General features: G+C 42.4%; 1 protein-coding gene across 1 annotated transcript in view; it reads left to right on the forward strand.

Annotated features, from left to right (window-relative positions):
• LOC124031857 (phosphatidylinositol 3,4,5-trisphosphate-dependent Rac exchanger 1 protein-like) overlaps positions 1 to 26,865 on the forward strand; it is a 116,626-nt gene that overhangs the window by 43,004 nt on the left and 46,757 nt on the right. Inside the window, exons 10-13 of the mRNA XM_046343626.1 lie at positions 2,453 to 2,600; positions 15,387 to 15,487; positions 21,452 to 21,555; positions 23,893 to 23,942. Coding sequence (XP_046199582.1) covers positions 2,453 to 2,600; positions 15,387 to 15,487; positions 21,452 to 21,555; positions 23,893 to 23,942 — 403 coding nt within the window. The remainder of the gene's footprint in view (positions 1 to 2,452; positions 2,601 to 15,386; positions 15,488 to 21,451; positions 21,556 to 23,892; positions 23,943 to 26,865) is intronic.

Genomic DNA, 26,865 nt, shown 5'->3' on the forward strand with positions numbered 1-26,865 from the left:
GGCAGCTCACTAGAGAGTATTGCAACACGGTCACGGGTTGTTGTCAGTCTGTGACACCACTCTGTTCTCTCTCTGTTTTGTCTACCCATCTATACCGTGGCATGAAAAATGAGGCTCCGTAACACACTTTGTATGCCATTTCGCGACTTTGTGTGGAGTGATTGCAGACGTTTGGCATGAATTAGCAGCTTGGGAGCAGTTTTCAAGAACTGTGCAATTTAATAGTGTGTTCCATTCGAGTCACACCCAAAACATCCTGGCATTGGAATAAAATGATCTTTGGTCCTCTAAAAAAAAGAATGGCACTAAAATATCTCTTCTCTAGTTAAAATGTGCTATTTGCGGTAGTGTTTGACTACACATTGAAAACATGTATTTTGGGAAAGATGGATTATTTGTTCAAAACATCATTGTAACCGAGCACTCTCACTCCTCTTGTTTAATGACTTTGCCTCCACCCCCCCCTTTTGACTTCTAAAGTGTCTCCACATGAGGAGTAAGGACACCTGTTCAGCACTGGCCACCTGTCTTTTTGTTTGCGTGCGCATTGGGGAGGGCTAATAAAGCTTGAAAGGCTTTTACTGACTTCTGTGCCTGTAGGCATGGTGACACCTGATAGCATTGGAGGCAGAAATCACCACTGCTTCCCACCCAAGCTGTAAGTGTATGGGAAGGATTCGACTTAAACAGCTGAGGGGTTTTGAACGTTCAACCATACCTGTGTTCTAGCTGCTTACAACAACTGTAGCTTTAATATTTCAAATGTAGCAAATGAGCCTTCCACATGGACTTGTGCGAGCGGTCACCTGGTCCTGTGGCTAAAATGAAGACGTGGAGCTTTGCAGAGAACCAAGGGCCATGTTGGGTATTGGGTTACGGCAGGCGGAAATTGACCTGAGGCTAACAGATGCCAGATCAGTCACAGTGCAGCCAACCCCTCCCTGAACCACCAGCCTGGCCCACATCTGGAAGGCTTGACCACATCCCTTTCATCCCCGTTTCACTATTGATACCTAACCCATTGTTGAATCCCAGTTTCCACCAGCACACCTCTTTTAAATGTACCCCTTGTTTTGCCATGGCACTGACTTTAGTTAGCATTTTGGTTGTAGCCCCTTTTTAAATACTCCCAAGACAGATCCATTATTATTGCCCTGCCGGCTGGATGGGGCTGGGATCGTCTTATCAGTGTTTTCGTGGAGGCTGAGGGGAAATGAGTGGGCTAACACGTTAGCCTGTTTGCCTGTGCCAGTGAGAGTGGGAAGAGGGGGCCTCTGGACAGGCTCTGACAGCTGGACCAGCAGGCCAGGGCCGGGGGCCCCTTGCACCAGGACCAGACCCCATTCTGTTCAATGACTCTTTGTTTGAATCCACTCCAGCTGCTGTCAAGTGTAATCCAACCCCACCTTCATCAGCGGCACCCAGCTCTGGCAACCCCGCAAATTTTGTTGGAATTGTCTGAGTCCCACGGTTTAACAGGACCGAGAGGCTGACAATGGAGTTGAGTTAGTCAGAGAGCCTGGTGATGGAGCTCCAAAGTTCAGAGAGCCCAACAGTGTAGTTTAGCAGCTAACTGAGCACCACTGTGGAGTTTAGCCTGTCAGAGAGCCTCAGTGACACTCCAAAGTTCAGTTAGCCCCACAGTGGAGTTAAGCTGCTCAGAGAGCCCCATGTTGGAGTTACGGTTTAGAAGCTCTATGAGCATGCTGGACCTTCAAAGGGCTCAACATCAACAGACTAGTTTTTAATTGTCTGTACATATTTGTCATAATGTAACATATTTCTCACTCAAGGGTGTTGCAGCTTGGTAAACATAACTGCTGCTCTAAACTAAAGATAAAGAACTCTGTGGCGTCACAGTACATTAGCAGGCGACACAGTACATTGTTCTAGACCTGGACAGACTAACTTCTGGCTTTCCCTCCATAGGAGGCGGCAGATGCGAGCCGCCATGCTCCGTTCCTCTCCTACCTCTGTACCGTGTCAGAAACCCCAACGGGACCCTACAGGCAGGGGCATTGTGTCTTCTCACAGCCCCGTGACAGCCACTTCCCCCCCCGGGGGCTGAAACGCATAGATGTCTGAGGGCAGACTGGAGGAAATGGAGTCCCTCAGGGCTCGGTGTTGGGCCCTCTTTTGTTTTTGCTGGCACTGTGGGACAATAGCTGCCCCCCCCCCCCCCCCCCCCCCCCCCCATACCAGCCAGAGTGTCAGACATGTGAATCAGCATGATGTCTTAGGCAGTGAGAGGAATGATCTGTAGTCTTTATCTCTCTCTCTCGCACACACACTCATACACATTCTCGGACCACACAGTTTATCGTTACCCCTAGACTCACTGTTGGGTTAGAAATATATTAATAACAGTTTATAGTCAACTCAGGCTTTCAATAATGAACGTTGTATGCAAAATGCTTTGGTGTCTGACCCCTTGAGTGTTTGTCTGTTGCAGGTCTGAAGCTGGGGATGGAGCGGGATGCCTATGTGATGATCGCCGAGAAGGGCGAGAAACTCTACCACATAATGATGACCAAGAGCCGCCACCTGATCAAGGACCGGCGTCGGAAGCTGAGCATCGTTCCCAAGTGCTTCATGGGAAAGTGAGTTCTTCCACACTTGACAGTCCATTGCCTTTGTGCAGGCTAAGCTTGAAATCTCAAATGTTACAGTGGTTGGATGACAACAATAGGTGCTCAGTTGAGGGGGTGACCTTTCAACTGGGAACAAGGGTACTTTTAAGACATCTTCGAGGTACAAATGCATGAAAACTGTGGGATTCTTCCACTGAACCAAAACTTCTGCTGTTAATAGTGATCATATTATATATACATTGATAATAATATTTGAAATCCCTACATTCTGTAGTTCTGAGGGAGGTGGATCACAACAGGGATGTTGTGTTGAAAAGGGCTCCATCCATTCTATCTAACCATTCCATGACTAATTTCTGTTGCATATAATTACCGGCCACTGAGAAGTAGAGGAGGAATTGAATGGCAGAATGCCTAACCTGGCCCTATCATTACATCTCTCCTAGCCTGCCATAATGATACCTACTGTAATCACCCTTGCATATGGAACGGCCTAAGTTGATTCCCTTACACACCGTATCATTAAGCAGGCGCTTCCTGAGTCTGCCGGCCTTTCCTCATCCATGTGCACACGTGCTCACACACACACACACACACACACACACACACACACACACACACACACACACACACACACACACACACACACACACACACACACACACACACACACACACACACACACACACACACACACACACACACACACACACACACACACAATTAAGCAAACCCGGTGCAATCATTCACGCCACACACTACACACCACTCACTAACACAATCAGTTTCCCAACCCCAACTGATGAGTGAGATGACTGGGAGTTGTTTTCCATCCTGTGTTGGGAGCCACAAACTTGTTGTCGGAGGCGACTGTTTTCAACCGACACATATAGAGCTTCCTTAAGGAAGAGACCTTCCCTTTAACTACGAGGACGTCATTAGACAGACCCTTCAACAGCGAGCTGCTGGACTAAGCAGCTCCCCCCCCCCAGTCTTTCAATGCTGTGAATGAACAATGAGGGTCTAGTTTGCCTCCAGTAATGCATTTTCCATTATGCCCCACAGCTCCACACAGTGTTTTGCGAGATTCCGAACTGTTATGAAAATTATTTATTATTTGGCACAATTTTTTTTTTTGGGGGGGGGTGAATATAAAAAAGAGGGTAAAACCGTGATGGTGATCACTGGAGCTTACTTTATGGAGAGTCAGCATCCAAGGGAAATATTTAATGAGTTTCTATAGAACTGTAAACCGCAATGCAACCTGCAATGAAATGTCAGGGAGGTAAGATTCGATGGGCATTATAGGTGGGGCTGTTGCCATTGTATCTTCAGCTTTCAGTATTATTTGAGAGTACACTGACAGTGTATTTTCCTGTATTCGATTAGTAAAGGGTTAAAGTTCACTATCCGCACCGGGCAAAAGTACATTGAGCCAACCAGCATCTATCGATGTCATCTGTCAAAATAATAACGTTGCAAATCAATGGAGTTTTTGGTTGATAACACCAATAAGTGGTCAACCTACACATTCTAACCCGTTTTCAACCCCACAAATCAACGCAAGCATTTCAACGGGCGGGCGATTTATTTCAAGAAGAATTGCCTTTTGTTGACAACTCAAATATAAAGCAAATATGGCCGTTAAGTCAAGATTTTGTCCCGGAAGGTAACTACTATCATATCGAAGACGAGGTGCTATAAAATGACAATAAAATAACCCCTCCTTTTCTTTCCCCCAAGATGTTTACTCTCCTGACTGTCTCGTACCCAGACAAGCTCCGTGCGTCAAGCCATACATGTTTTCTGATTATTTTCTATTTTTGCTCACTCTGCTAGACATCCTAGTTCGGGCTCCTAATGTATCCTTTTCCATGAAAAGCACTCTACCTCTTAATGCAACCATATAGTTTGTGTTTGAGTGTGTGATCGCACGTGCGAGCGTGTGTGCGCGCACTTGCTCTCTCTTCTCCGTGGCTGTCTGAGAAAAGTGATCCATGTAAGCACTAGGGGTTTTTCTGCACTCTTACCTCCTACCAGCACCTCACTGTAGAGTGAACAAGAGGCTCTCACTTTCCCTCCCTTCCTGTTTCTATTCCTTTCTAACCGCTCTAGTTCTGATGTTATTATAAATTAGCATAGCTCACTTCGGGAGACGGCATTGCTCACTAAGTGTTGTTGTTAGATTAAATGAATCTCATGCAGAATGCCGATTTGGTAGTGCCTCTTATTTACGCAGCTCCCTTAATGCCACCATTTGTCAGCAGCGTATTTGGGTGGTTGGTCACACTTTGGTTCTTCTTTTAGCCTTCCTCATTCTCACCCCATTTGCTGCTGTGTTTTCTGTTGTGTGTGTGTGCCCACATTTTGGGCCTGTATTGCATCATGGGTATGGCAATGCACCAGGGCCAGGTCTGTATTCATTAGGCACGAAAGGAAGAACCATCGAGGGAACCATGGTTCTTCTTTCTTATTACTTATGTAATAAGAAAGGCTTGGTTTTGTGTGCAAACATTTTTGCTGTTTTGCTATGTTGTGCACTAATAAATATGACCTAGGTTGGAACATTCTTGTGCTTACTGATGTGGTATTATTATTATTTACAGATTAGTATCTTGTACATTAGAAACAACTTTTTGCAATCAAGGCAACACAGAGTTTACAAAACATTATGAACAACTGCTCTTTCCATGACAGAGTCTGACCAGGTGAATCCAGGTGACAGCTATGATCCCTTATTGATGTCACTTGTTAAATCCACTTCAATCATTGTAGATGAAGGGGAGGAGACGTGTTTAAAGAAGGATTTTTAAGCCTCGAGGCAATTGAGACCTTGTGTATATGTGCCATTCAGAGGGTGAATGTGCAAGACAAAAGATTGAAGTGCCTTTGAATGGGGTATGGTAGTAGATGCCAGGTGCAACGGGTTGTGTCAAGAACTGCAATGCTGCTGGGTTTTTACACTCTACAGTTTCCCGTGTGTATCAAGAAGGGTCCACCCCCCAAAGGACATCCAGCCAACTTGACACAACTGTGGGAAGCATTGTGGTCAACATCCCTGTGGAACGCTTTCAACACTTTGTAGAGTCCATGCCCCGACGAATTGAGGCTGTTCTGAGGGCAAAAGGGGAGGGGTGCAACTTAATTAGGGAGGTGTTCTTAATGTTTTGTACACTCATTGGTTGTCACAGCAGGCTTATTTGTTTTTCAAATGATCCTCACTTTCCAGCCACACATTCCCTGAACAAAGTTATTTTACACTGCATGTGAAAACATAATCCCTAAAAACCAGGGGTGGAATGAAGAAAGGGCTAAATGTGAGGGTTCTAGGAGGGTGCTGGATTGGGCATTACCCACCCTAAATTGAATTTTGCCCACCCAATCAGAAATAATGGAACATATTTAAAATAAAGTAAAATAAATGCATGCTTATTTAAAATTTAAGCCATAAAGCTGCGGTGCAAAATGTTGATATAAAGATATTGTCCTTAATTTTACTCTTCTGAGGTCGAAAGAGGGGTTGAACTCAATAGTAGGAAGGTGTTCTTAATGTTTTGTACACTTAGTGCCCTATTTCACAAGGGGACTTACTTGACATTTTTACCTCTGGTCCCTTGTTCAAGAGGAAGCAAGCCTCTTGTTGACTGACTGATAATAATATTTCCAATAGCTAATTTGGAAGACCTCATTCTAGCATGCTGTAGGTAAAGAATTTATGAACCTTCAGATACACATGTGTACACAAGTGCGCGCTCACACACACACGCACACACACAGCCTCTCTGTATTCTCATCATTAGCAGTGATTTACTCCTCTGTGTGACCGCTCCAGTGTCAGTGAACCAGAACGCTTACGTAACACCCCACCTGGCCAGAGTCCCATTGAGCCTTCTGCCAATGTCAATCAGCAGCATGTCTCTTTGAAAAACACACGCAGCCGCCGTCACACACATACATACACAGTCGGGAAAAAAACACACTTGTGAGAGGCGCACTACACAGATCTGGCTGACAATCGCCTCCACACACATACCACCAACACCACCACATACCACAAAAAGCAGTACCCCAATTCAGTAGGTCATGAGTGACTCTTTTATTTATGGTAAAATATTCCCATTGTTAGTCAACCGGACAGACGAGCTCAGGTGGGAGCAGATGGCTGGAGGTGTCTGTGTTCTAGCATGAAGACACACGCCACAGGAGTCACACGTTTACTGCTTTCTCAGTGATACCCACACACATTTTGGCGTGAACATGCGGGAATCACACTTTTATTCTGCTTTTGCAGCAGGGCACATAATCATGCTTACACAGACCGAGGCGCGCACACACTTGTTTTTCTATCCTTGTAGCTACCTCGAATTGATTTCCATTCAACATCCTATTTTCTCTAAACCCTAACCTTTACCACTAAACCTAAATGGAGGACCAGACAGTGCGGACAGACACGGTTGCCCTGTTTTTAGCTTCTAGCCAACTTTGTAGGATGTCTTTTTTTTTTGTGTGTGTGTGTTATTTCTCAGAACGTTTCTTGTATTATTACCTACAGCCGGAAATAACTTTAGGATTTTAGATCCGTGGTCACTCACCAGGAATTCAAGCAAAAATGAGATTTTCTGGATCCTTTCCGAGGCAGCTCTGTTCATCCCGGGGGCTGTACCAAAACATTGACACCGGAGAAGAGGTAGAAGGAGTGAGGCCCTAGTCAAACTCAGGCGGCATGCATACCATCCACCGCTTCCAAGTATCAAACTTGCTAATGTTCAGTCCCTGGACAATAAAATAGACAAGCTGATGGCAAGGGTCTCTTTCCAGAGAGACATCAGGAACTGTAACGTACTCTGTTTTACGGGAATCATGGCTCTCCTGGATATATTGTCCCCGTTATTCGATCATTGTCACATACCGTGTATATTCCCCCCGAAGCCGACACCGCGACAGCTCTTAAGGAACTACACTGGACTACATGCAAACTGGAAACCCGCATATCCTGAGGTCACATTTATTGTAGCTGGGGACTTTAATAAAGGACATTTTAAGGAAACTGAAATTCTATCAGCGCATGTCCTGTGCTACATATGCAACACTGACTCTGGATCATTGCTACTCTCCCTTCCAGGATGGCTGCAAGGCCCTCACCCGCACTCCCTTAGGCAAATCAGATCACGCCTCCATTCTTCTTCTCCCCACCTAGGCAGGAACTTTAATGGGAAGCTCCTGTATTTAAGGCCTATTTTAACGTTGGTCTGACCAGTCCAAATCTATGCTTCAAGCTTGTTTTGAACACGTGGACTGGGAAATGTTTGGGTCGCCTCTGAGAATAGTATCGACGTATACACTGACTCGGTGACTGGGTTCATCAGCTAGTGCATAGATGGTGTTGTTCCCACTGTGACGATTAGAACTTATCCTAATCAAAATCTGTGGATCGGTGGCAGCATTCACGCAAAACTGAAAGCGCAAACCACCGCATTTAACCATGGCAAGGTGACTGGGAACATGGACGTGTACAAACAGACCAGCTACGACCTCCGTAAGGCAATCCAAGAGGAAAAACTGGAGTTGCAATTCAATGACTCGAGACACGAGACTGTATGTGGCAGGGACTTCAGACGATCACAGATTATAAAGGGAAAGCCAGCAACGTTGAGGACACCTCGCTCCCGGACGAGCTAAATACCTTTTGCCCGCTTCGAGGAAAACGCCTTAGAGCCGCCGATGTGGGACCCTGACGCTCATGAGGACTGTGTGCTCTCGTTCTCCGTGGCTGATGTGAGCAAGTCATTTAAGCATGCTAAGCCTCGCAAGGCTGCCAGCCCAGACGGCATCCCAAGCCGCGTCCTCTGAGCATGTGCAGACCAGCTTGCCTGAGCGTTTACGGACATGCTCTATCTCTCCATATCCCAGTCTGCTATCCTCACTTGCTTCAAGCTGTCCATTGTTCCTGTACCCAAGAAAGTGAAGTTAACTGAACTAAATTACTATAGACCCGTTGCATTTTGTCATTATGAAGTGCTTTGAGGCTAGTTAAGGACCATATCACTTCCACCCTACCTGACACCCTAGACCCAATACAATTTGAATATCGCCTCAACAGATCCACGGACGACGCAATTGGCACTGCACTGCACTGCACACTGCCCTATCCCACCTGGACAATAGAAATACCTATATAAGAATCCTGTTAATCTTCTACAGCTCAGCCTTCAACACCAATATGTCCCTCCAAGCTCATCATTAAGCTCAGGGCCCTGCATCTGTGGTGAAGGTAGGCAACAACACCACCGCCACGCTGATCTTCAACATGGGGGCCACACGGGTGCATGCTCAGCCCCCTTCTGTACTCCTCGTTCACTCATGAATGCATGGCCACGTCTCCAACTCAATCATCAAGTTTGCTGATGATACAACCGTGGTAGGCCTGATTACCAACAATGACGAGACAGCCTGCTGGGAGGAGGTGAGAGCCCTGGCAGAGTGTAGCAAGAAAAATAACCTCCCTCAAAGTCAACAAAATGAAGGAGCTGATTGTGGACCTCAAGAGACCGCAGAGAGAGCACCCCACCCACAGAGACTGAGCTGCAATAGAGCGGGTCAAAAGCTTCAAGTTCGTCTGTGTGCACATCACTGACAACCTGAAATGGTCCCTTCACACAGACAGCGTGGTGAAGAAGGCGCAGCAGGGCCTCTTCAACCCCAGGAGGTTGAATAAATTTGTCTTGGCCCCTAAGACCCTCACAAAATAAAAATTAATCAGATGCATTATTGAGAGCATCCTATTGGCCTGGTATGGCAATTGCACCATCTGCAACCACAGAGGGTGATGCAGTCAGCCCAAAGCATCACCGGGGGCACACTGACCTTCAGAACATCTACAGCACCCGGTGTCACAGGAAGGCTAAGAAGATCATCAAGGACCTCAGCTATCCGAAGCATGGCCTGTTCACCCCGCTACCATCTAGAAGGCAGAGACCGTACATGTGCATCAAAGCTGGGACTATCAGACTGTTACACAGCCAATACTATCCGGCCTCAACCAAGTACCCTGCCCTGAAACTTAGGGCAGCATTCTATCTACAGAGTCATTGAACAATAGTCACATTAACAATGTTTACATAACAGTTTCACTCAATTTATATGTATATACTGTATTCTAGTCATGGCTCATCTTATATAACTTATTTTTTTATTTGTCTTGATTATGTGTGTATTTTTATTGCTACTGTAAGTATTACTGCACTTTTGGAGCTAGAAACGCAAGCATTTCGCTGCACTTGCGATAAAATCAGCAAATCTGTGTACGTGACCACAACTTTGATTTGATAACACTAACGCCTAAACCTAACCCCTAAACTTAAAATAGCCTTAACTGCTTGTGGGGATGTGATACTTTTCCTTGTTTTACTATCCTTGTGGGGACTTTGGGGGATTTCAGGTCCGAGGATAGAACAAGACCACACACACTGCATGAACACACACACATTGCATGAACACATGCATACATACATTTTGGCATTAACACACACAGAAATCACACATTTCGCCTGCTTTCGCAGGAATGCTCATGAACACATTTATTATGAAAACAAATGCACAGGAATCGCACGTCAAGGCTGCTTTCGCACCAGAGCACATGCGCAAACACATGGGTCGTTCCACGAAATGAGGGCCTTTTGCGTCCCTCTGATATTTTAAATAGAAATGTTCTATACTCACAAAAAGCTTATTTCTCTCAAATGTTCTGCACAAATTTGTTAATAGTTCCACCTGACAGATGTGTCATATCAAGAAGCTGATTAAACAACATGTGTGCTGGGGACAATAAAATCCCACTCTAAAATGTGATGCCTTAAGTTTTGAGGGAGTGTGCAATCGGCATGCTGACTGCAGGAATGTCCAACAGAGCTCTTTCCAGATAATTGAATATTCATTTCTCTACCATAAGCCACCTCTAATGTTGTTTTAGAGAATTGGGCAGTACATCCAACCGGCCTCACAACTGCAGACCGTGTGTAACCCCGTCAGCCCAGCACCTCCACATCCGGCTTTGTCTGAGGAGGGGTGGTGCTGAGGAGTATTTCCGTCTGTAATAAAGCCCATTGGTGGAAAAACTTCCGATTAGCTGGGCCTGGCTATCCATTAGGTGTGCCTGGCTCCAAAGTGTGTGGGTCTATGCCCCATTCAAAAGAGAATCATTGCCCTCTCCCAGAAGCTTGGCTGGAGTGTATAACCCACAAATTCAGACAAACAAAAGGGTGTTATGGCTTTGCGTTCAAAGATGTTGCATAAAGCTTACTTCATTGCATCAGGGATGTCGTACCTGTATGGTTCAGCTTTACAGCCTTTCAGTGTGTAGGAACATTTTTATTTGAATTCAAAACAGAATTTGTAAAGAACAACAAATGAGCAGCAGGTGTTCTAATCAGAGTTGCCACTCATCTGCCAATCAGGAATGTGGATTTTCTGGTCTACCTGTATACAAATTAGTCACAAAGAAATCCAGAATTATAGGGTAAGGGAGTGGGCCCTAAGGGCAACTCACTATGCCCACCCATGGCTGCACCCCTGCCTAGTCGTGAAATCCATAGATTAGGGCCTAATGAATTTATGCCAATTGACTGATTTCCGCCTATGAACTGTAGCTCGGTAAAATCTTTGAAATTGTTGCGTTTTAGGTTTTTGTTCAGTATAATAGTTCCAATAGTTAGTTATAATATAATAGTTCTAATGGTTCAATCATATTTGAGAAGTAGGTGAGCTGGTTCTACTCTTTTTGGCCATTTTCTGCTGTTTTGTGGGGGAAAACTGATTGGCTCTATTGTAACACAGCAACCCTGTTACCCATAGTCAGGCTAGAAATATTTGACTAATGACATGTTTTTTTTTGTGAAGCTTGCATTCAATTGCCCCTGGCTGTTGTACACAAGCTTCGCTGCCAAGCTTACCCTAGTAAAACTGACTATCCTACCGATCCTCGACTTCGGCGATGTCATCTACAAAATTGCTTCCAACACTCTTCTCAGCAAACTGGATGCAGTTTATCACAGTGCCATCCGTTTTGTCACTAAAGCACCTTATACTACCCACCACTGCGACTTGTATGCTCTAGTCGGCTGGCCCTCGCTACATATTCGTCGCCAGACCCACTGGCTCCAGGTCATCTACAAGGCCATGCTAGGCAAAGCTCCGCCTTCTCAGCTCACTGGTCACGATGGCAACACCCATCCGTAGCACTCGCTCCAGCAGGTGTATCTCATTGATCATCCCTAAAGCCAACACCTCATTCGGCAGCCTTTCGTTCCAGTACTCTGCTGCCTGTGACTGGAACGAATTGCAAAAATCGCTGAAGTTGGAGACTTTTATCTCCCTCACCAACTTCAAACATCAGCTATCTGAGCAGCTAACCGATCGCTGCAGCTGTACATAATCTATTGGTAAATAGCCCACCCATTTTCACCTACCTCATCCCCACAGTTTTTATTTATTTACTTTTCTGCTCTTTTGCACACCAATATCTCTACCTGTACATGACCATCTGATCATTTATCACTCCAGTGTTAATCTGCAATATTGTAATTCTTCGCCTACCTCCTCATGCCTTTTGCACACATTGTATATAGACTCCCCTTTTTTTCTCTACTGTGTTATTGACTTGTTAATTGTTTACTCCATGTGTAACTCTGTGTTGTCTGTTCACACTGCTATGCTTTATCTTGGCCAGGTCGCAGTTGCAAATGAGAACCTGTTCTCAACTAGCCTACCTGGTTAAATAAAGGTGGAAAAAAAAGAAAAAAAATTCCTGTCACTTACTATAGTTGTTTTTATTTTATTTAACCTTTTGATGGGAGAACATTTTTTCTTAAGTTGAACATGTGCTCTTTATTATGTTTTTTTTGTTTGTTGAAATCACACTTTTTTTTTTTTTTTTTTACAAAGTTACACATCTCAAAAGGCACTGAATTGGTGGAATGACACACACACACACACACACACACACACACACACACACACACACACACACACATTTTGCATGAACATACACATTGGAATCACACATTTAACCTGCTTTTGCAGGAATGCTCGCTCAAACACACATTCACACAATCAGACACACGCTCACATTCACTGTTCCTCGTTCTCCGGGGAATTGATTTTGCTCAGTGGCGTGGAAGATTGAGCAGAGGGAAATGTAATTTTCTCCTCTCCAAACATTTGTCCAACACTTGCTGTCAGAAGAGGGAGAATACACTTTGAGGAGAGAATCTGTATTTATGTGAGAGAGCTTCTGTATGAATGGCACCACACAAGCCATGAATTGGCACTTTTTGGAGCGAGAAATGAAAGAGATGGATGGATAAATGGAGAAAGATGGGGTTTAAGGCTGGTGGGAGGGGAGCAAGGGAGAAGGAGCAGAGGGATAGAAAGTGGGAGGAAATGTGGGTTGGGGGATGACGAGGAAGAGGAGTGAAAGGGAGGGGAGAGAAGGCAGAAGTAGCTTTGGGAGAGCTTATGTTACAAAGGGCTTTAAAGGGCTATTTATACCCTACGGAGACGGACCCTACAGAGCGTAGCACAATGTCGTTTTTCGTCACAAAAGGGTGCGCTCCAACATTCTACGTATTTCCCGTGCCACATGAAGATTGTAAGCCACCGTATCATTCCTTGCGGGGTGTAGGCAATGAAGCTCACTTGGTTCCTTGATCTGATCTATAGGCCATGCATCAAAGTAACCTATTTTGCATTGATAAATAAATATAATCTTAGCGAATGTTCAAACAGTAAACCAAACAACATTGTAGCCTTATTAGAACTCCTTATTAGAACTCCCCTAAAAAAAATTATTAGAACTCCCCTAAAAATTGTTTTAAAAGTAATAACTATTGATTCCAGGCTATTGGTAAAAAAAACAGCTGCAAGAGATGTGCTTTTTCTCTGTGACCAAAACATGATGATATTCTATTTTTAGCTGATATGGGAGTGAATACTTTGAAACAGCAAAACAAATGATGGTAATATTGTAGGTTACACTGGCAAGTGTACGAATATTTGCCAGGGCGCATTATTTCATTATAAATCAGATTATTTCACATGGTGATGTGGGAATTTACTCTACTTCATAATCACTTTATATTCAAGATTGCTGTCTTGGTTTAGCTTGGCATTAAACAAATAGCCTATGTTGCATTGATAACTAAATATTATAATCTCAGCGGATCTTCATACAATAAACCAAACAGCATTGTAGCCTTATCAGAATCCTCCAAAAAGGATTTTGTTTAGAAATAATGTTATTCTAGGCTATTTGGAAGCCTAAAAACAGGAGGCCATGTGCTTTTTATTTTGTGACTAAAAATGATTTTCTATTTTTAGCTGATAAGGGATTGAATACATAGAAGCAGCATGTCAAACTGGGATAATATATTATGTTACACCGGCAAGTATAACAATATTTGCCAGGGCATATTTCATTTTAAATCAGATTTTATTTCGCATGGCGATGTGGGAAGCTAAAAGGCTAGCTAGCTTGTGTGGCTACCCAATTAGCACCGGCTACCCAATATGCACAGGGGCCATTGTCGCAAGAACCCATATTGACGAATGACACTGTTTTGATAGCTACGTCACAGACAGAACAACGAGCTCGATGTTTCACCGGATGGATAAATCTGAAGCATCCAGTTGGCATTTCCACTCTCCACCAAATATGGTGATGAGAGGAAGTCCAATGTGGGAGAAGATGGTGCGAGATGGATTTTTGGCAACATTGAGACACAAATCACTTCTTTTTTTGGGGGGGGGATAATCAGTGAACAGATTTCCTAAATTCTGCAATTGTTTTGCTGAATTCCTTGGAATAGGATATTTTTTTTTAACAGAACTTTTTAGACCTGTGTGGCTTGGGTTTGTTTCCTGCTGGGGCCACATACTGTTCACAAAGATAGTATGCACTCACTTTCAACAGATAACAGACAACCGATAAATTTAAAAGATTTTCAATTCTATCTACTGAACAGAAATATAAACCCAACGTGCAACAATTTTAAATAGTTTACTGAGTTACAGTTCATATGAGGAAATTAGTAAATTGAAATAAATAAGGTCCTAATCTATGGATTTCACATGACTGGGAATACAGATATGCATCTGTTGGTCTCCGATACTTTTTAAAAGGAAATTGACCTCACAATGGGCCTCAGGATCTCCACACGATATTTCTGTGCATTCAAATTGCCATTGATAAAATGCAATTGTGTTTGTTGTCCGTAGCTTATACCTGCCCATACATTTCTTCACCTCCATCATGGGCACTCTGTTCACAACGTAGACATCAGCAAACCGTTCGCCCACACGACACCATACATGCGGTCCGCGGTTGTGAGGCCGGTTGGATGTACAAATTCTCAAAAAAATGACGTTGGCGGCGGCTTATGGTAGAGAATGTAATATAAATGTATCTGCCAACAGCTCTGTTGGACATTCCTGCAGTCAGCAATGCAATTGCACGCTCCATCAATACTTGAGACATCTGTGGCATTGTTGTGCACATTTTAGAGTGGAATTTTATTGTTCCCAGAAAGGTGCCCCTGTGTAATGATCATGCTGTTTAATCAGCTTCTTGATATACCACACCTGTCAGGTTGATGGATTATCTTGGCAATTATACAATTTGAGACAAATACATGGGGATCATTTATTTCAGCTCATAAAACATGGGACCAAAACTCTAAATGTTGCATTTATATTTTATTTCACTAATATATATACATATATATATTGTCTGTTTCCCCACAGTGAGTTTGTGTCATGGCTGATAGATAGTGGAGAGATCAGCAAGCCAGATGAGGGGGTCAACCTGGGTCAAGCTTTGCTGGAGAATGGCATCATCCACCACGGTGAGAGAACAGTCTCTGTCCTTCATATCATCCGGTCATTATTTCTGACTTTCTCCCTTTCTCTGTATCTGTTTCTCGCTCTGTCTCCGTCTCAAGCTCTCTTTCTCCCTCTCCATCTCTATCTGTTTCTAGCTCTCTTTCTCCATCTCTGTATCAGTCTCTCTCTCTTTCTCAGTCTCTATCAGTCTCTAGCTCTCCTTCTCCGGTTCTCTTTTCTCTCTCGCTCTTTCTCCCTCTCCGTCTCTGTATGTCTCTCGCTCTCTTTCTCCTGTTCTCTTTGTCTTTGGCTCTTGCTCTCTCTCTTCCTCCTACTATATACATTCTTAAACCATTTGAAATACCATGGCAATAATGATTTTAAATATAAAACATGTAATATAACGAAATATCATAATAAAGATAGTGTTGCACCAAGATGGGAATTAATTTTCTTCTGAAATTCTCATTACTGCGACATGTCCAGCTCTGTCTGAATGTTTAAATTACAACATAACATACAGACTAAAATAAAAATATTAAAAAATAAATAAATGGATGTTCTACTAGATGTTTTCAAATTACAGAAAAATGAACTGAATTTTCATGTATAATAATAATAATAATAATAATAATAATAATTTGTAATAATAATTAAAACATTTTGGAAAAGTGTCCATGACTGATGTTCTCATCCCCCGCAACATTTTTTGAAGGACTGTTTACACACACACACACAATTTAAAATAAAGTTTGAATTTGAATGAAGCAACACATCTGCCAGTACCTTCAAGATGGCTACCAGGTAAGCAGATGTCTTTATGTTTCTCCAGTTAAAAGTTAGACATTCTCCTTGTCAGGCTGCGTACACGACACTATTGATTATCATTACAGATACGGGTAGTTTTCCACATTTAGAAACATGTTACGTGTAAAATGTTCTATGAAAATATACTTCATTAATGTCTTGTGTACAATGAGTAAAAATGTGTTGTCATGGCTTCTCTATTGCTAGCAAACATGCTAAGGTTTGTCATCCTCCGCAACACCATTCTCACTTACCGCTGCAATTTAAGGCCATTTGCGGTAGAGAGAACTTCTGTTTCGGTATAGAGAATTTAATCATGCAGACTATATTTTTAAATATATATATTATGAACTTTTTCATTTAATTATGATTTATTAACTGTTGATATTCTGCTTTATGTCCCGTTTTAATTGCAGACAGTCAGCAAGTGACAAAAAGAAAGTTTTAGCGAAGCCTGACAAAATTCAGAGAAAAGGTTTGCACCAACGCAGAACTGCTGGAAGAGTACAGAAGGAAGGAGAGAGAGAGAAGTCAGGGGTTGGAGAGGTTACAGCAAGAGTAATGAGCATATATACAGTGCCTTGCCAAAGTATTCGGCCCCCTTGAACTTTGCGACCTTTTTCCACATTTCAGGCTTCAAACATAAAGATATAAAACTATTTTTTTGTGAAGAATCAACAAGTGGGACACAATCATGAAGTGGAACGACATTTATTGGATATTTCAAACTTTTTTTAACAAATCGAAAACTGAAAAATTGGGCGTGCAAAATTATTCAGCCCCTTTACTTTCAGTGCAGCAAACTCTCTCCAGAAGTTCAGTGAGGATCTCTGAATGATCCAATGTTGACCTAAATGACTAATGATGATAAATACAATCCACCTGTGTGTAATCAAGTCTCCGTATAAATGCACCTGCACTGTGATAGTCTCAGAGGTCCGTTAAAAGTGCAGAGAGCATCATGAAGAACAAGGAACACACCAGGCAGGTCCGAGATACTGTTGTGAAGAAGTTTAAAGCCGGATTTGGATACAAAAAGATTTCCCAAGCTTTAAACATCCCAAGGAGCACTGTGCAAGCAATAATATTGAAATGGAAGGAGTATCAGACAACTGCAAATCTACCAAGACCTGGCCGTCCCTCTAAACTTTCAGCTCATACAAGGAGAAGACTGATCAGAGATGCAGCCAAGAGGCCCATGATCACTCTGGATGAACTGCAGAGATCTACAGTTGAGGTGGGAGACTCTGTCCATAGGACAACAATCAGTCGTATATTGTACAAATCTGGCCTTTATGGAGGAGTGGCAAGAAGAAAGCCATTTCTTAAAGATATCCATAAAAAGTGTTGTTTAAAGTTTGCCACAAGCCACCTGGGAGACACACCAAACATGTGGAAGAAGGTGCTCTGGTCAGATGAACTTTTTGGCAACAATGCAAAACATGTTTGGCGTAAAAGCAACACAGCTCATCACCCTCAACACACCATCCCCACTGTCAAACATGGTGGTGGCAGCATCATGGTTTGGACAGGGAAGATGGTTAAAATGGATGGGAAGATGGATGGAGCCAAATACAGGACCATTCTAGAAAACCTGATGGAGTCTGCTAAAGACCTGAGACTGGGACGGAGATTTGTCTTCCAACAAGACAATGATCCAAAACATAAAGCAAAATCTACAATGGAATGGTTCAAAAATAAACATATCCAGGTGTTAGAATGGCCAAGTCAAAGTCCAGACCTGAATCCAATCGAGAATCTGTGGAAAGAACTGAAAACTGCTGTTCACAAATGCTCTCCATCCAACCTCACTGAGCTCGAGCTGTTTTGCAAGGAGGAATGGGAAAAAAATTCAATCTCTCGATGTGCAAAACTGATAGAGACATACCCCAAGCGACATACAGCTGTAATCGCAGCAAAAGGTGGCTCTACAAAGTATTAACTTAAGGGGGCTGAATAATTTTGCACGCCCAATTTTTCAGTTTTTGATTTGTTAAAAAAGTTTGAAATATCCAATAAATGTCGTTCCACTTCATGATTGTGTCCCACTTGTTGTTGATTCTTCACAAAAAAATACAGTTTTATATCTTTATGTTTGAAGCCTGAAATATGGTAAAAGGTCGCAAAGTTCAAGGGGGCCGAATACTTTCGCAAGGCAGTGTGTGTGTGTGTGTGTGTGTGTGTGTGTGTGTGTGTGTGTGTGTCTGTGTGTGTGTGTGTGTGTGTGTGTGTGTGTGTGTCAATAGGAAGCCTATTCCCTCATACAGTGTCTATAGGAAGTCGATGCCCTACAGTGCTAGGAAGTCTACACACACACACACACAATCATTCAGTCTCTACTATAGGATGACGTGTCCATAACGGTAAGATCCCATGTTTTGAGACGTGCTCATTTCATTTCATGCTTCCTTTCCATTTCCAGGTGTAAAAAAAACTACAGCAAAATTGTAAAATCAAGAGAACTCTAGATCTGACAAAGAAGCAACATGAAAAGAAGACAAAAGTGGTGGGAAAACTCAAAGGTATTACAGGAGAAACGGCTAAAAGCTGTAATTGGATGTGACACCATCAAGCCAGGAAGATACACTTCAACATGTTCAAGAAGCAAATTAAGTTATTCAAAATCTTCAAGAAGGCACAGCCTCCCCAGGAGAACAGCCATTCTCACCTCGGCAGGTAAATGTCCCTGCCATCAACTCAACTCCTAAAAGAGAGACATCTCGACAGACACCAGGACCAATGAAGACATCTACCCCGAAGGAATTACCCAAAAAGAAGACCTTTCTTCTATCAAAATCAAGGTCAAAATTGCAATATTTAGAAGAGAAGCTTTTGGGGAGGACCAAAGAGCTGGTCAACCTTGAAGAAAAGACTGAAAAGACTAGAGATGATGGCCAAGAGGAAGCAGGTAATTGTCAACATGGAAGGCAGATTGTTGCAGAAAACTACAAAGAGAGGTCCTCAGAGAACATTACCCAATAACAGACAAAGAAGACTAATGCGCCACTTAGCCACTTCCTTCATCAAGATGAAGTCTCCACTATAATAAATGGGAACTCCGGAATAAGAGCCAGATATTCTGTAAGAGAGAGAGCCTTAATGAATGGCAAATCTTCATAGAAGATTTCTGTCTGAAAATCCAAGGCTCAGCCTTTCCAAGGCTCAATTCTTTAAACTCAAGCCATTTTGGATTGGTCAGCGAAGAGTCACAGACAGAGAAACATGTGCTTCAAAACATATATGTGTAAACTTTGGCTTGAAGAGAAAGAAGCTGCACCAGCTTGGGGGTCATAGAAACATCTCCAAGGGACACTGTACAGGCCAGTGTGTGTCGTGACGTTTACAGGACATACAGCAAATTCTGGATCGTTCAACGAAAGGAAACATCATCGTATGGGAGGAGTGGGTCACTAAATCTGTACCAATAACAGAGAAATGCAAAGGATGGGTCCACTGAAGAGAAAGAAATGAGGAATGGGTTTCTTGAGAAGAGGCATACCTCCATTGAAAAGCTGGTGGACCTCAAACAGGACCACCTCTCAAACTTCTCCAGACAAATTTGTAACATAAAGCACCAGTTTTTAAAAGACTGAGTTGATCGAGACCCTGACCCAGAATGACGTAATGGTTCACACAGACTACAGCGAGAACTACGTTTGTAAATACACCTGGGAAATAAAAGAAACTCACTTTGGAGGTAGAAACCAGCGGGGGACCCTCCATACGGGAGTTATTTATCTCGGTGGGGGCAGGGTGGAATCCTTTCCATCGCTGTCAGCCTGTCTTCAGCATACAGCCACGTGGGCTCACCTTGACCCAGTACTGAGGAGCATATGAGAGGAGCAACCAAATGCCAGGATCATCCACTTCATCTTCAGATTGGCCCGCATCTCAATATTGGAATGGAACCAACTTTTACCGAGCCTCAACAGTGCCATTCGTGCGAGGATTTAAGCTTGTAACCTGGAATTTCACGGAGGCGTCCCATGGAAAGGGTGCTCCTGATGGAAAAACCTGGCTGATAGAATTGTGTCCTGTGGTACCAGCATAGCAGATGCCAAAACTCTCTTTTGAGCAGCTGAAACTGTGTTCAGCTCTGTTCTGTTTTTGTACGTGTTGTTTTACGTTCTCTGTTTTTAGCCTACGTATGTCATGTGCTTTTTGAAGCACTGCGAGCATTGATTGAACTTGAATCCATGATTGTGCCAATGTTATCTCATTTATTTTCAACATTAAATGTTACGTTTTTTTTATCCATACTTCAGTCTTAATATACTTACTGTCATTACCGAAATCAATGACCTCCTTTCCGAAACCTGTGTATCATGAGCGGAACAGGTGTTCATTTAATGTTAATCTAATGAATGGGAAAAAATAGTGATTTGCTTTGAAGTGCATGTGCAGAATCTATAGGTTATGTTCTTTCAGGTTTGCCACATCATTATGAACATATGTCAGGTTTCAATGCGATATCAAAAATGTTAGGTTGTAGATTTCGGAAGGTGTTGCGGTAATGAGAGATCAGCCATAAAAAGACTTGTTGATGCAAGTCTTTTTAAAGAAACCAAGATTCCGTGAGAATCGCCCAATTTATGCGTTGAAAACAGAAAATAATTGTCTAAGGAAATAACAGACTTGAATTTTGAAAGCCGTCTCACTCCGAAACTGAGCGACCCCCTGCATATTTCTGACACCGCCTACGGTGGCTCAGTAGGCCCACAGACAACACTGACTGGATTAGGGGGGTTGTTGGATTGCGGAGGCCACTGACGGTGATGGTTTTGGCCTCCGGGGGACAGGGCTGTCACCCATTAGGCACTGACCTTAAGGGGGGAGGCGATGGGGGACAGGTAATGGTGACTGAGATTCAGCGTGACAGCAGAGGGTTGCGGGGAAAGAAGGCAGGAGAGCGAGAGATGCATGCTTTGGTCATTGGTAGCTCTGTGTGTGTCGAGTCTCAGCATCTCAAAACCGCACACCGATTTCCCCCCTGTGTTTTCCCCTTTGGACTCAACGGGTCTCCCCTTGCACTGGCTCAGTGGATGTTCTGTAAGTGTTTATCTATACTCAACAACAACCCTACTGGTTAAATTAAGTGTGATAGTGATGAATGTTTAACTATTACACCAATCAGTTGTTGACATCTCACTTTCTTCCTTATTTCTTTCTTGACATTTCAGTGTCCGACAAGCACCAGTTCAAGAATGAGCAGGTGTTGTACCGTTTCCGCTACGACGACGGCACCTATAAGGCCAGGAGTGAGATGGAGGACATTATGTCAAAGGTACCGTATCTATCTACAGTGCCTTCGAAAGTATTCTTACTCCTTGACTTATTCCACATTATCTTGTTGCACAAAAATATTTTGTGTCCCCAATCTACACACAATATCCCATAATGACAGTGAAAACATGATTTTTGACATTTTTGCGAATGTATTGAAAATGAAATTCATAAATATCAAATGGACATAAATAAGTATTCACAGCCCTTTTCTGTATTACAGCTGTGAGTCTTTTGCCCGTTAATCTTTTCTAAATTAAATTAAAGCGCTTTCAAATTGGTTGTTGATCTTTGCGAGAACCATTTTCAGGTCTTGCTATACAATTTCAAGTAGATTGAAGTCAAAACTGTAACTCGGACACTCCAACATTCACCGTCTTCTTGGTAAGCAACTCGTGTATATTTGGCCTCGTGTTTTAGGTTATTCCCCTACTGAAAGGTGAATTAATCTCCCAGTGTCTGATGGAAAGTAGATTGAACCAGGGTTTCCTCTAGGATTTTGTCTGTGCTTAGCTCCATTCTGTTTATTTTTTATCTTGAAAAACTCACTAGTCCTAAACGATTACAAGCATATCCATAACATGGTGCAGCCCCTACTATGCTTGAAAATATGGGCAGTCCTGTTGTATTGGATTTGCCCCAAACCGAACACTTTGTATTCAGGACATAAAGTTAATTGCTTTGCCACATTTTTATTGTTGCAGTATTACTTTAGTGCCTTGTTTCAAACAGGATTTATGTTTTGGAATATAAGTGCCTTCTTTTCACTCTCATCAATTAGGTTAATATTATGTAGTAACTTCAATGTTATTGATCTATCCTCAGTTTTCTCCTATCACAGCCATTAAACTTTGAGCAACTGTTTTAGTCACCATTGGCCTCATGGTGAAATCCCTGAGCCGTTTTCTTCCTCTCCAGCAACTGAGTTAGGAAGGACGCCTGTATCTTTGTAGTGACTGGGTGTATTGATACACCATCCCAACTGTAATGAACTTCTCCAGGCTCAAAGGGATATTCAGTGTTTTTGTTTTTTTACCCATCTACCAATAAGTGCCCTTCTTTACAAGGCATTGGTCTTTGTGGTTGAATTGAAATTCACTGCTCGACTGAGGGACCAGATATTGTGTGGGGTACAGAGATGAGGTAGTCATTCAAAAATCATGTTAAACACTATTATTGCACACCGAGTCCATGCAACTTATGTAACTTGTTAAGCACATTTTAGACATTTCAACTTTTCATTTTTGATGAAATGTCTTTAACGTATTTCCACGTTGACATTCTGGGGTATTGTGTGTAGGCCAGCGACAAAAACATCTCAATTTAATCCACTTTAAATTCAGCCTGTAACACAACAACATGTGGGAAAAGTCCAGGGGTGTGAATACAGTGCCTTCAGAAAGTATATATGAGGGTTTGGGTCAATTCCACTTCAATTCTACTTCAAATCCTATAAGAAAAATGTGGAATCATCAATTATCTCATTTAAAATGTAAATTGACTCCAAGCCTGTTGAAATATCAAATGGAAAAACAGCAATAGTGCACTTAGCAGCGATAGATGTAGAGAAATCTGCAAAGTCGTTCTGGGATGTAGGACTTGAGGAGGGCAAGAGATCAGAGCTTAGTGATACTTTTGATGTCTGTACATATCTGACTGACTTACATTTGTTTGGTGTGAACTATCACTTCGAACGGGCAATCTGCAATTAGAAAAACAACAAAGCTGTCACCCCCCCACTTAAACTGGTAAACAGCTAAGGGATGGGGCTAGAGAAATGTAACCACTCTCAAATCTATAGATCAAGCTATGGATGCACTTGAGATCACAATGGTAGTTTTATCCAAAACCATGTTTTGATGCTAAACAGTGTTTGTTTACTATTGCATTATTTTCAAACAATGGTGTGAAACACTTATATGTTGGGTTATGATGATAAGACAGTTGAACTAAGTTTATTAGGCATTCATAAGTTATATTATTCAAGAATCAATGGCTATATATATCATTCATCTAAAAGTCCAAAAATGTATGTACTGATTACCTCTTTTTAAGAAGTCAACTTCCGGCAGATGTCTCTAGCCGACATACTACAGAACTGCTTCTGCTTTTGCAGTCTCTGGGTTAATCCTAACTGTCTCTTAAGTAAAATGGTCACATAGTCATGCATTGACGTCAATGGGAGACTAAGAAAACATTAGACTTACAGTACCAGTCAAAAGTTTGGACACACCTACTCATTCCGGGGTTTTCCTTTAATGTGGAATTGCCCCTGAGTTTGAGGCTTTGCCGTTGAGGATACAGTGAATCAAATCTCGTCTCTCTCTTCTTCCCGTAGGGTGTGAGGCTCTACTGTCGCCTTCACAGCCTGTTCACCCCTGTTGTCAAGTAGGTATCCCTCCTCCTCACCCTTTCCTCCTCCTCCTCCTCCTCCTCCCCTCTGTCCAGGTGCATCCGTATGCATATTCATACAGGATTCATATTCAGCCCACACCGCCATCTATGAATGACTGAACAAACATGAGCGCTGCTGCCATTCACACCTTTCCCTCCCTGCGCCTAATCTGGCAACCGTCCGCATCTCGTTCTGTCCGCTGCTGTGGGTTAATGTGTCAGCCTTCAGCTTGGAGTTGCCCGTTTGAAGTTTCGTAAACAGTTCTGAGAGGGCGGCTGTCGCGTGTAAGCAAACCTGAACGTCGGCCTTGCTGAGTCAGACAAATGTATTTAACATGATTTTTTTTGTTGAAGTACATAATCTGCACGCACACCCAACCCACGCACTCATGTACTCTCCCGTCCCACCTCCCTTGACAAACACAGCACTCCATCAATCTTAATTTGACCCCACAGGTCACCTTCACCAGTAGCACTGGAATTGGAGAAAGGACGTCAAGCGAATCAAGACACACACACACAGTGCCAACGCCTTTCCCTTTTGCTCTGGGGCACTGATTGTTGTTGCCAGGGTGTCCTGTCATTTCAGACCAAACATCAGGGGTTTGGAAAAAATCGCACTGATAAAAATATGTCGGCCTGCCACTCTCACATTATGTAACACTGTTGGACGCGTTTGCTATTTGCAATGTAGTTTTGTGATTACCGGCCTGCCAGTTCTGATTGGCTATCGTTAACTGGGTCGTACAAGGTTTTAATTACGGACACAGATTTTTGTTTTCCATTGCAAAACATTGTGCAACGGTGTGACCGACTGAACAGGACCATGCAGCTGTATGATCATTAGTACCTGTGAGCACCTCACTCTCATTTAATATCCCATTTGGGTCAGTGTGCCATCATTCATACATTAGGGCAGTAGAGATACACCCTGTACATAATTCACCACATTGAGATTCACAGGCAAACACAATGATAATGTTCTGCAAATGTTCCGCCGTTCACGTGACCCAACCATCCAATTTATTTTCAGAGCTTCCTGATTCGCTTATCTGCTTCCTCTACAAGAAGAGCCTAGTTTAGATGGTAGGAGTTACCACTAACTACAGATTTATGTGACAAAAAGCTATCTTTATTTCTCTACCCCAAATCCTAATCTTATCCTTTTAGGGGGATGAAGAAATACCTGATCCTAAATCAGTCTAGGGATCAGCTTTTACCATCTCCTATGCAATTCAGGCAGCCATTCCCTAGAAGTTCACAGCAACTCGAAATAAATGTCACTGGTAGTACACCCACTGACCTGAGCAACAACACAACAGGTGCTGTATGCATTGGACATTACCGGACATTATTCAAAGCAATCAGACGCGAATTGTGAAGGGAAGATATACTGGAGACATTAGACAACTACTAGAAATAATTGAAAACTATTGAGAATACAAGGAAACCAGGAATAATTTTTATAGCAGATTTTGAGAATCCTTTGATACGGTATGTCTAGAATCTTAATATGCCCGGATTTTGGAGATTCTCTCAATAAGATTGGCAAAACTCAACAATCCTATGTTAAAATAAAGGTCACGTCTCAGAGAAAGCCTTCAGTATGTATAGAATATTTAACTGCCTGGATTTTTTTTCAATTTTGGGTTATCTCTCATAAAATGGGTGAAAGTAATGTAAAATAATTTTAAAAACTTAAGTTCTCTGAACTTTGAATTGTCAAGAGGCGTAAAACAAGGTTGCCATATTTATTATGGCCATTGAACTGATAAATATAAATATCTAATGACATAAGATTTTAAGGGCCAAAGAATGTATGGAGTACATAGAAAAGTATCAATGAACGCCGATCATTCAAGTTTTCATTTGAGTCCTAAATCTTCAAACTTGAAGGCCCTTATTGGCGAACTGGATAAATTTTCAAGGTTCTCTGGACTAAATCCCAACTATGATAAGTGTACTACTACAGTTGAAGTCAGAAGTTTACATACACTTAGGTTGGAGTCTTTAAAACTTGTTTTTCAACAACTCCACAAATTTCTTCTCAACAAACTATAGTTTTAGCAAGTCTGTTAGTAAATCTACTCTGTGCATGATACAATACAATTGTTTACAGACAAATGATTTCACTTATAATTCACTGTATCATAATTTCATTGTGCCGACATTGTAACTGTAGCTTCTTCTAGGCTCGATTGAACAGATGCTCAAAAGCTACTGCTAATGCTCATGTTCTGTGTTTAGAAAAAGTTACCTGTCCATAGAAACACACAGGAGATTTTGGAAGGTACTGTTGAAGTCGTAAAATGATGTAAACAAGTTTTAATGACTCCAACGTAAGTGTTTCAACCACTCCACAAATGTCTTGTTAACAAACTATAGTTTTGGCAAGTAGGTTAGGACATCTACTTTGTGCAGGACACAAGTAATTTTTCCAACAATTGTTAACAGACAGACTATTTCACTGTATCACAATTCCAGTGGATCAGACGTTTACATACACTAAATTGACAGTGCCTTTAAACAGCTTGGAAAATTCAAAAAAATTATGTCATGGCTTTAGAATCTTCTGATAGGCTAATTGACATAATTACATTACTCCCGTCTGAACAAACGTGAATAAAACTATTCAAAATACTACACCAGGGAGCATCATTTAGCGGTGGATTAAATTGGAGGTGTACCTGTGGATGTATTTTAAGGCCTACCTTCAAACTCAGTGCCTCTTTGCTTGACATCATGGGAAAATCAAAAGAAATCCTCCAAGACCTCAGCAAAATAATTGTAGATCTCCACAAGTCTGGTTCATCCTTGGGATCAATTTCTAAATGCCTGAAGGTACCACGTTAATCTTTGCAAACAATAGTACGCAAGTATAAACGCCATTGGACCACTCAGCCGTCATACCGCTCAG

This window comes from Oncorhynchus gorbuscha, linkage group LG03 (assembly GCF_021184085.1).
Source record: "Oncorhynchus gorbuscha isolate QuinsamMale2020 ecotype Even-year linkage group LG03, OgorEven_v1.0, whole genome shotgun sequence".
Taxonomy (NCBI): Eukaryota; Metazoa; Chordata; class Actinopteri; order Salmoniformes; family Salmonidae; genus Oncorhynchus; species Oncorhynchus gorbuscha.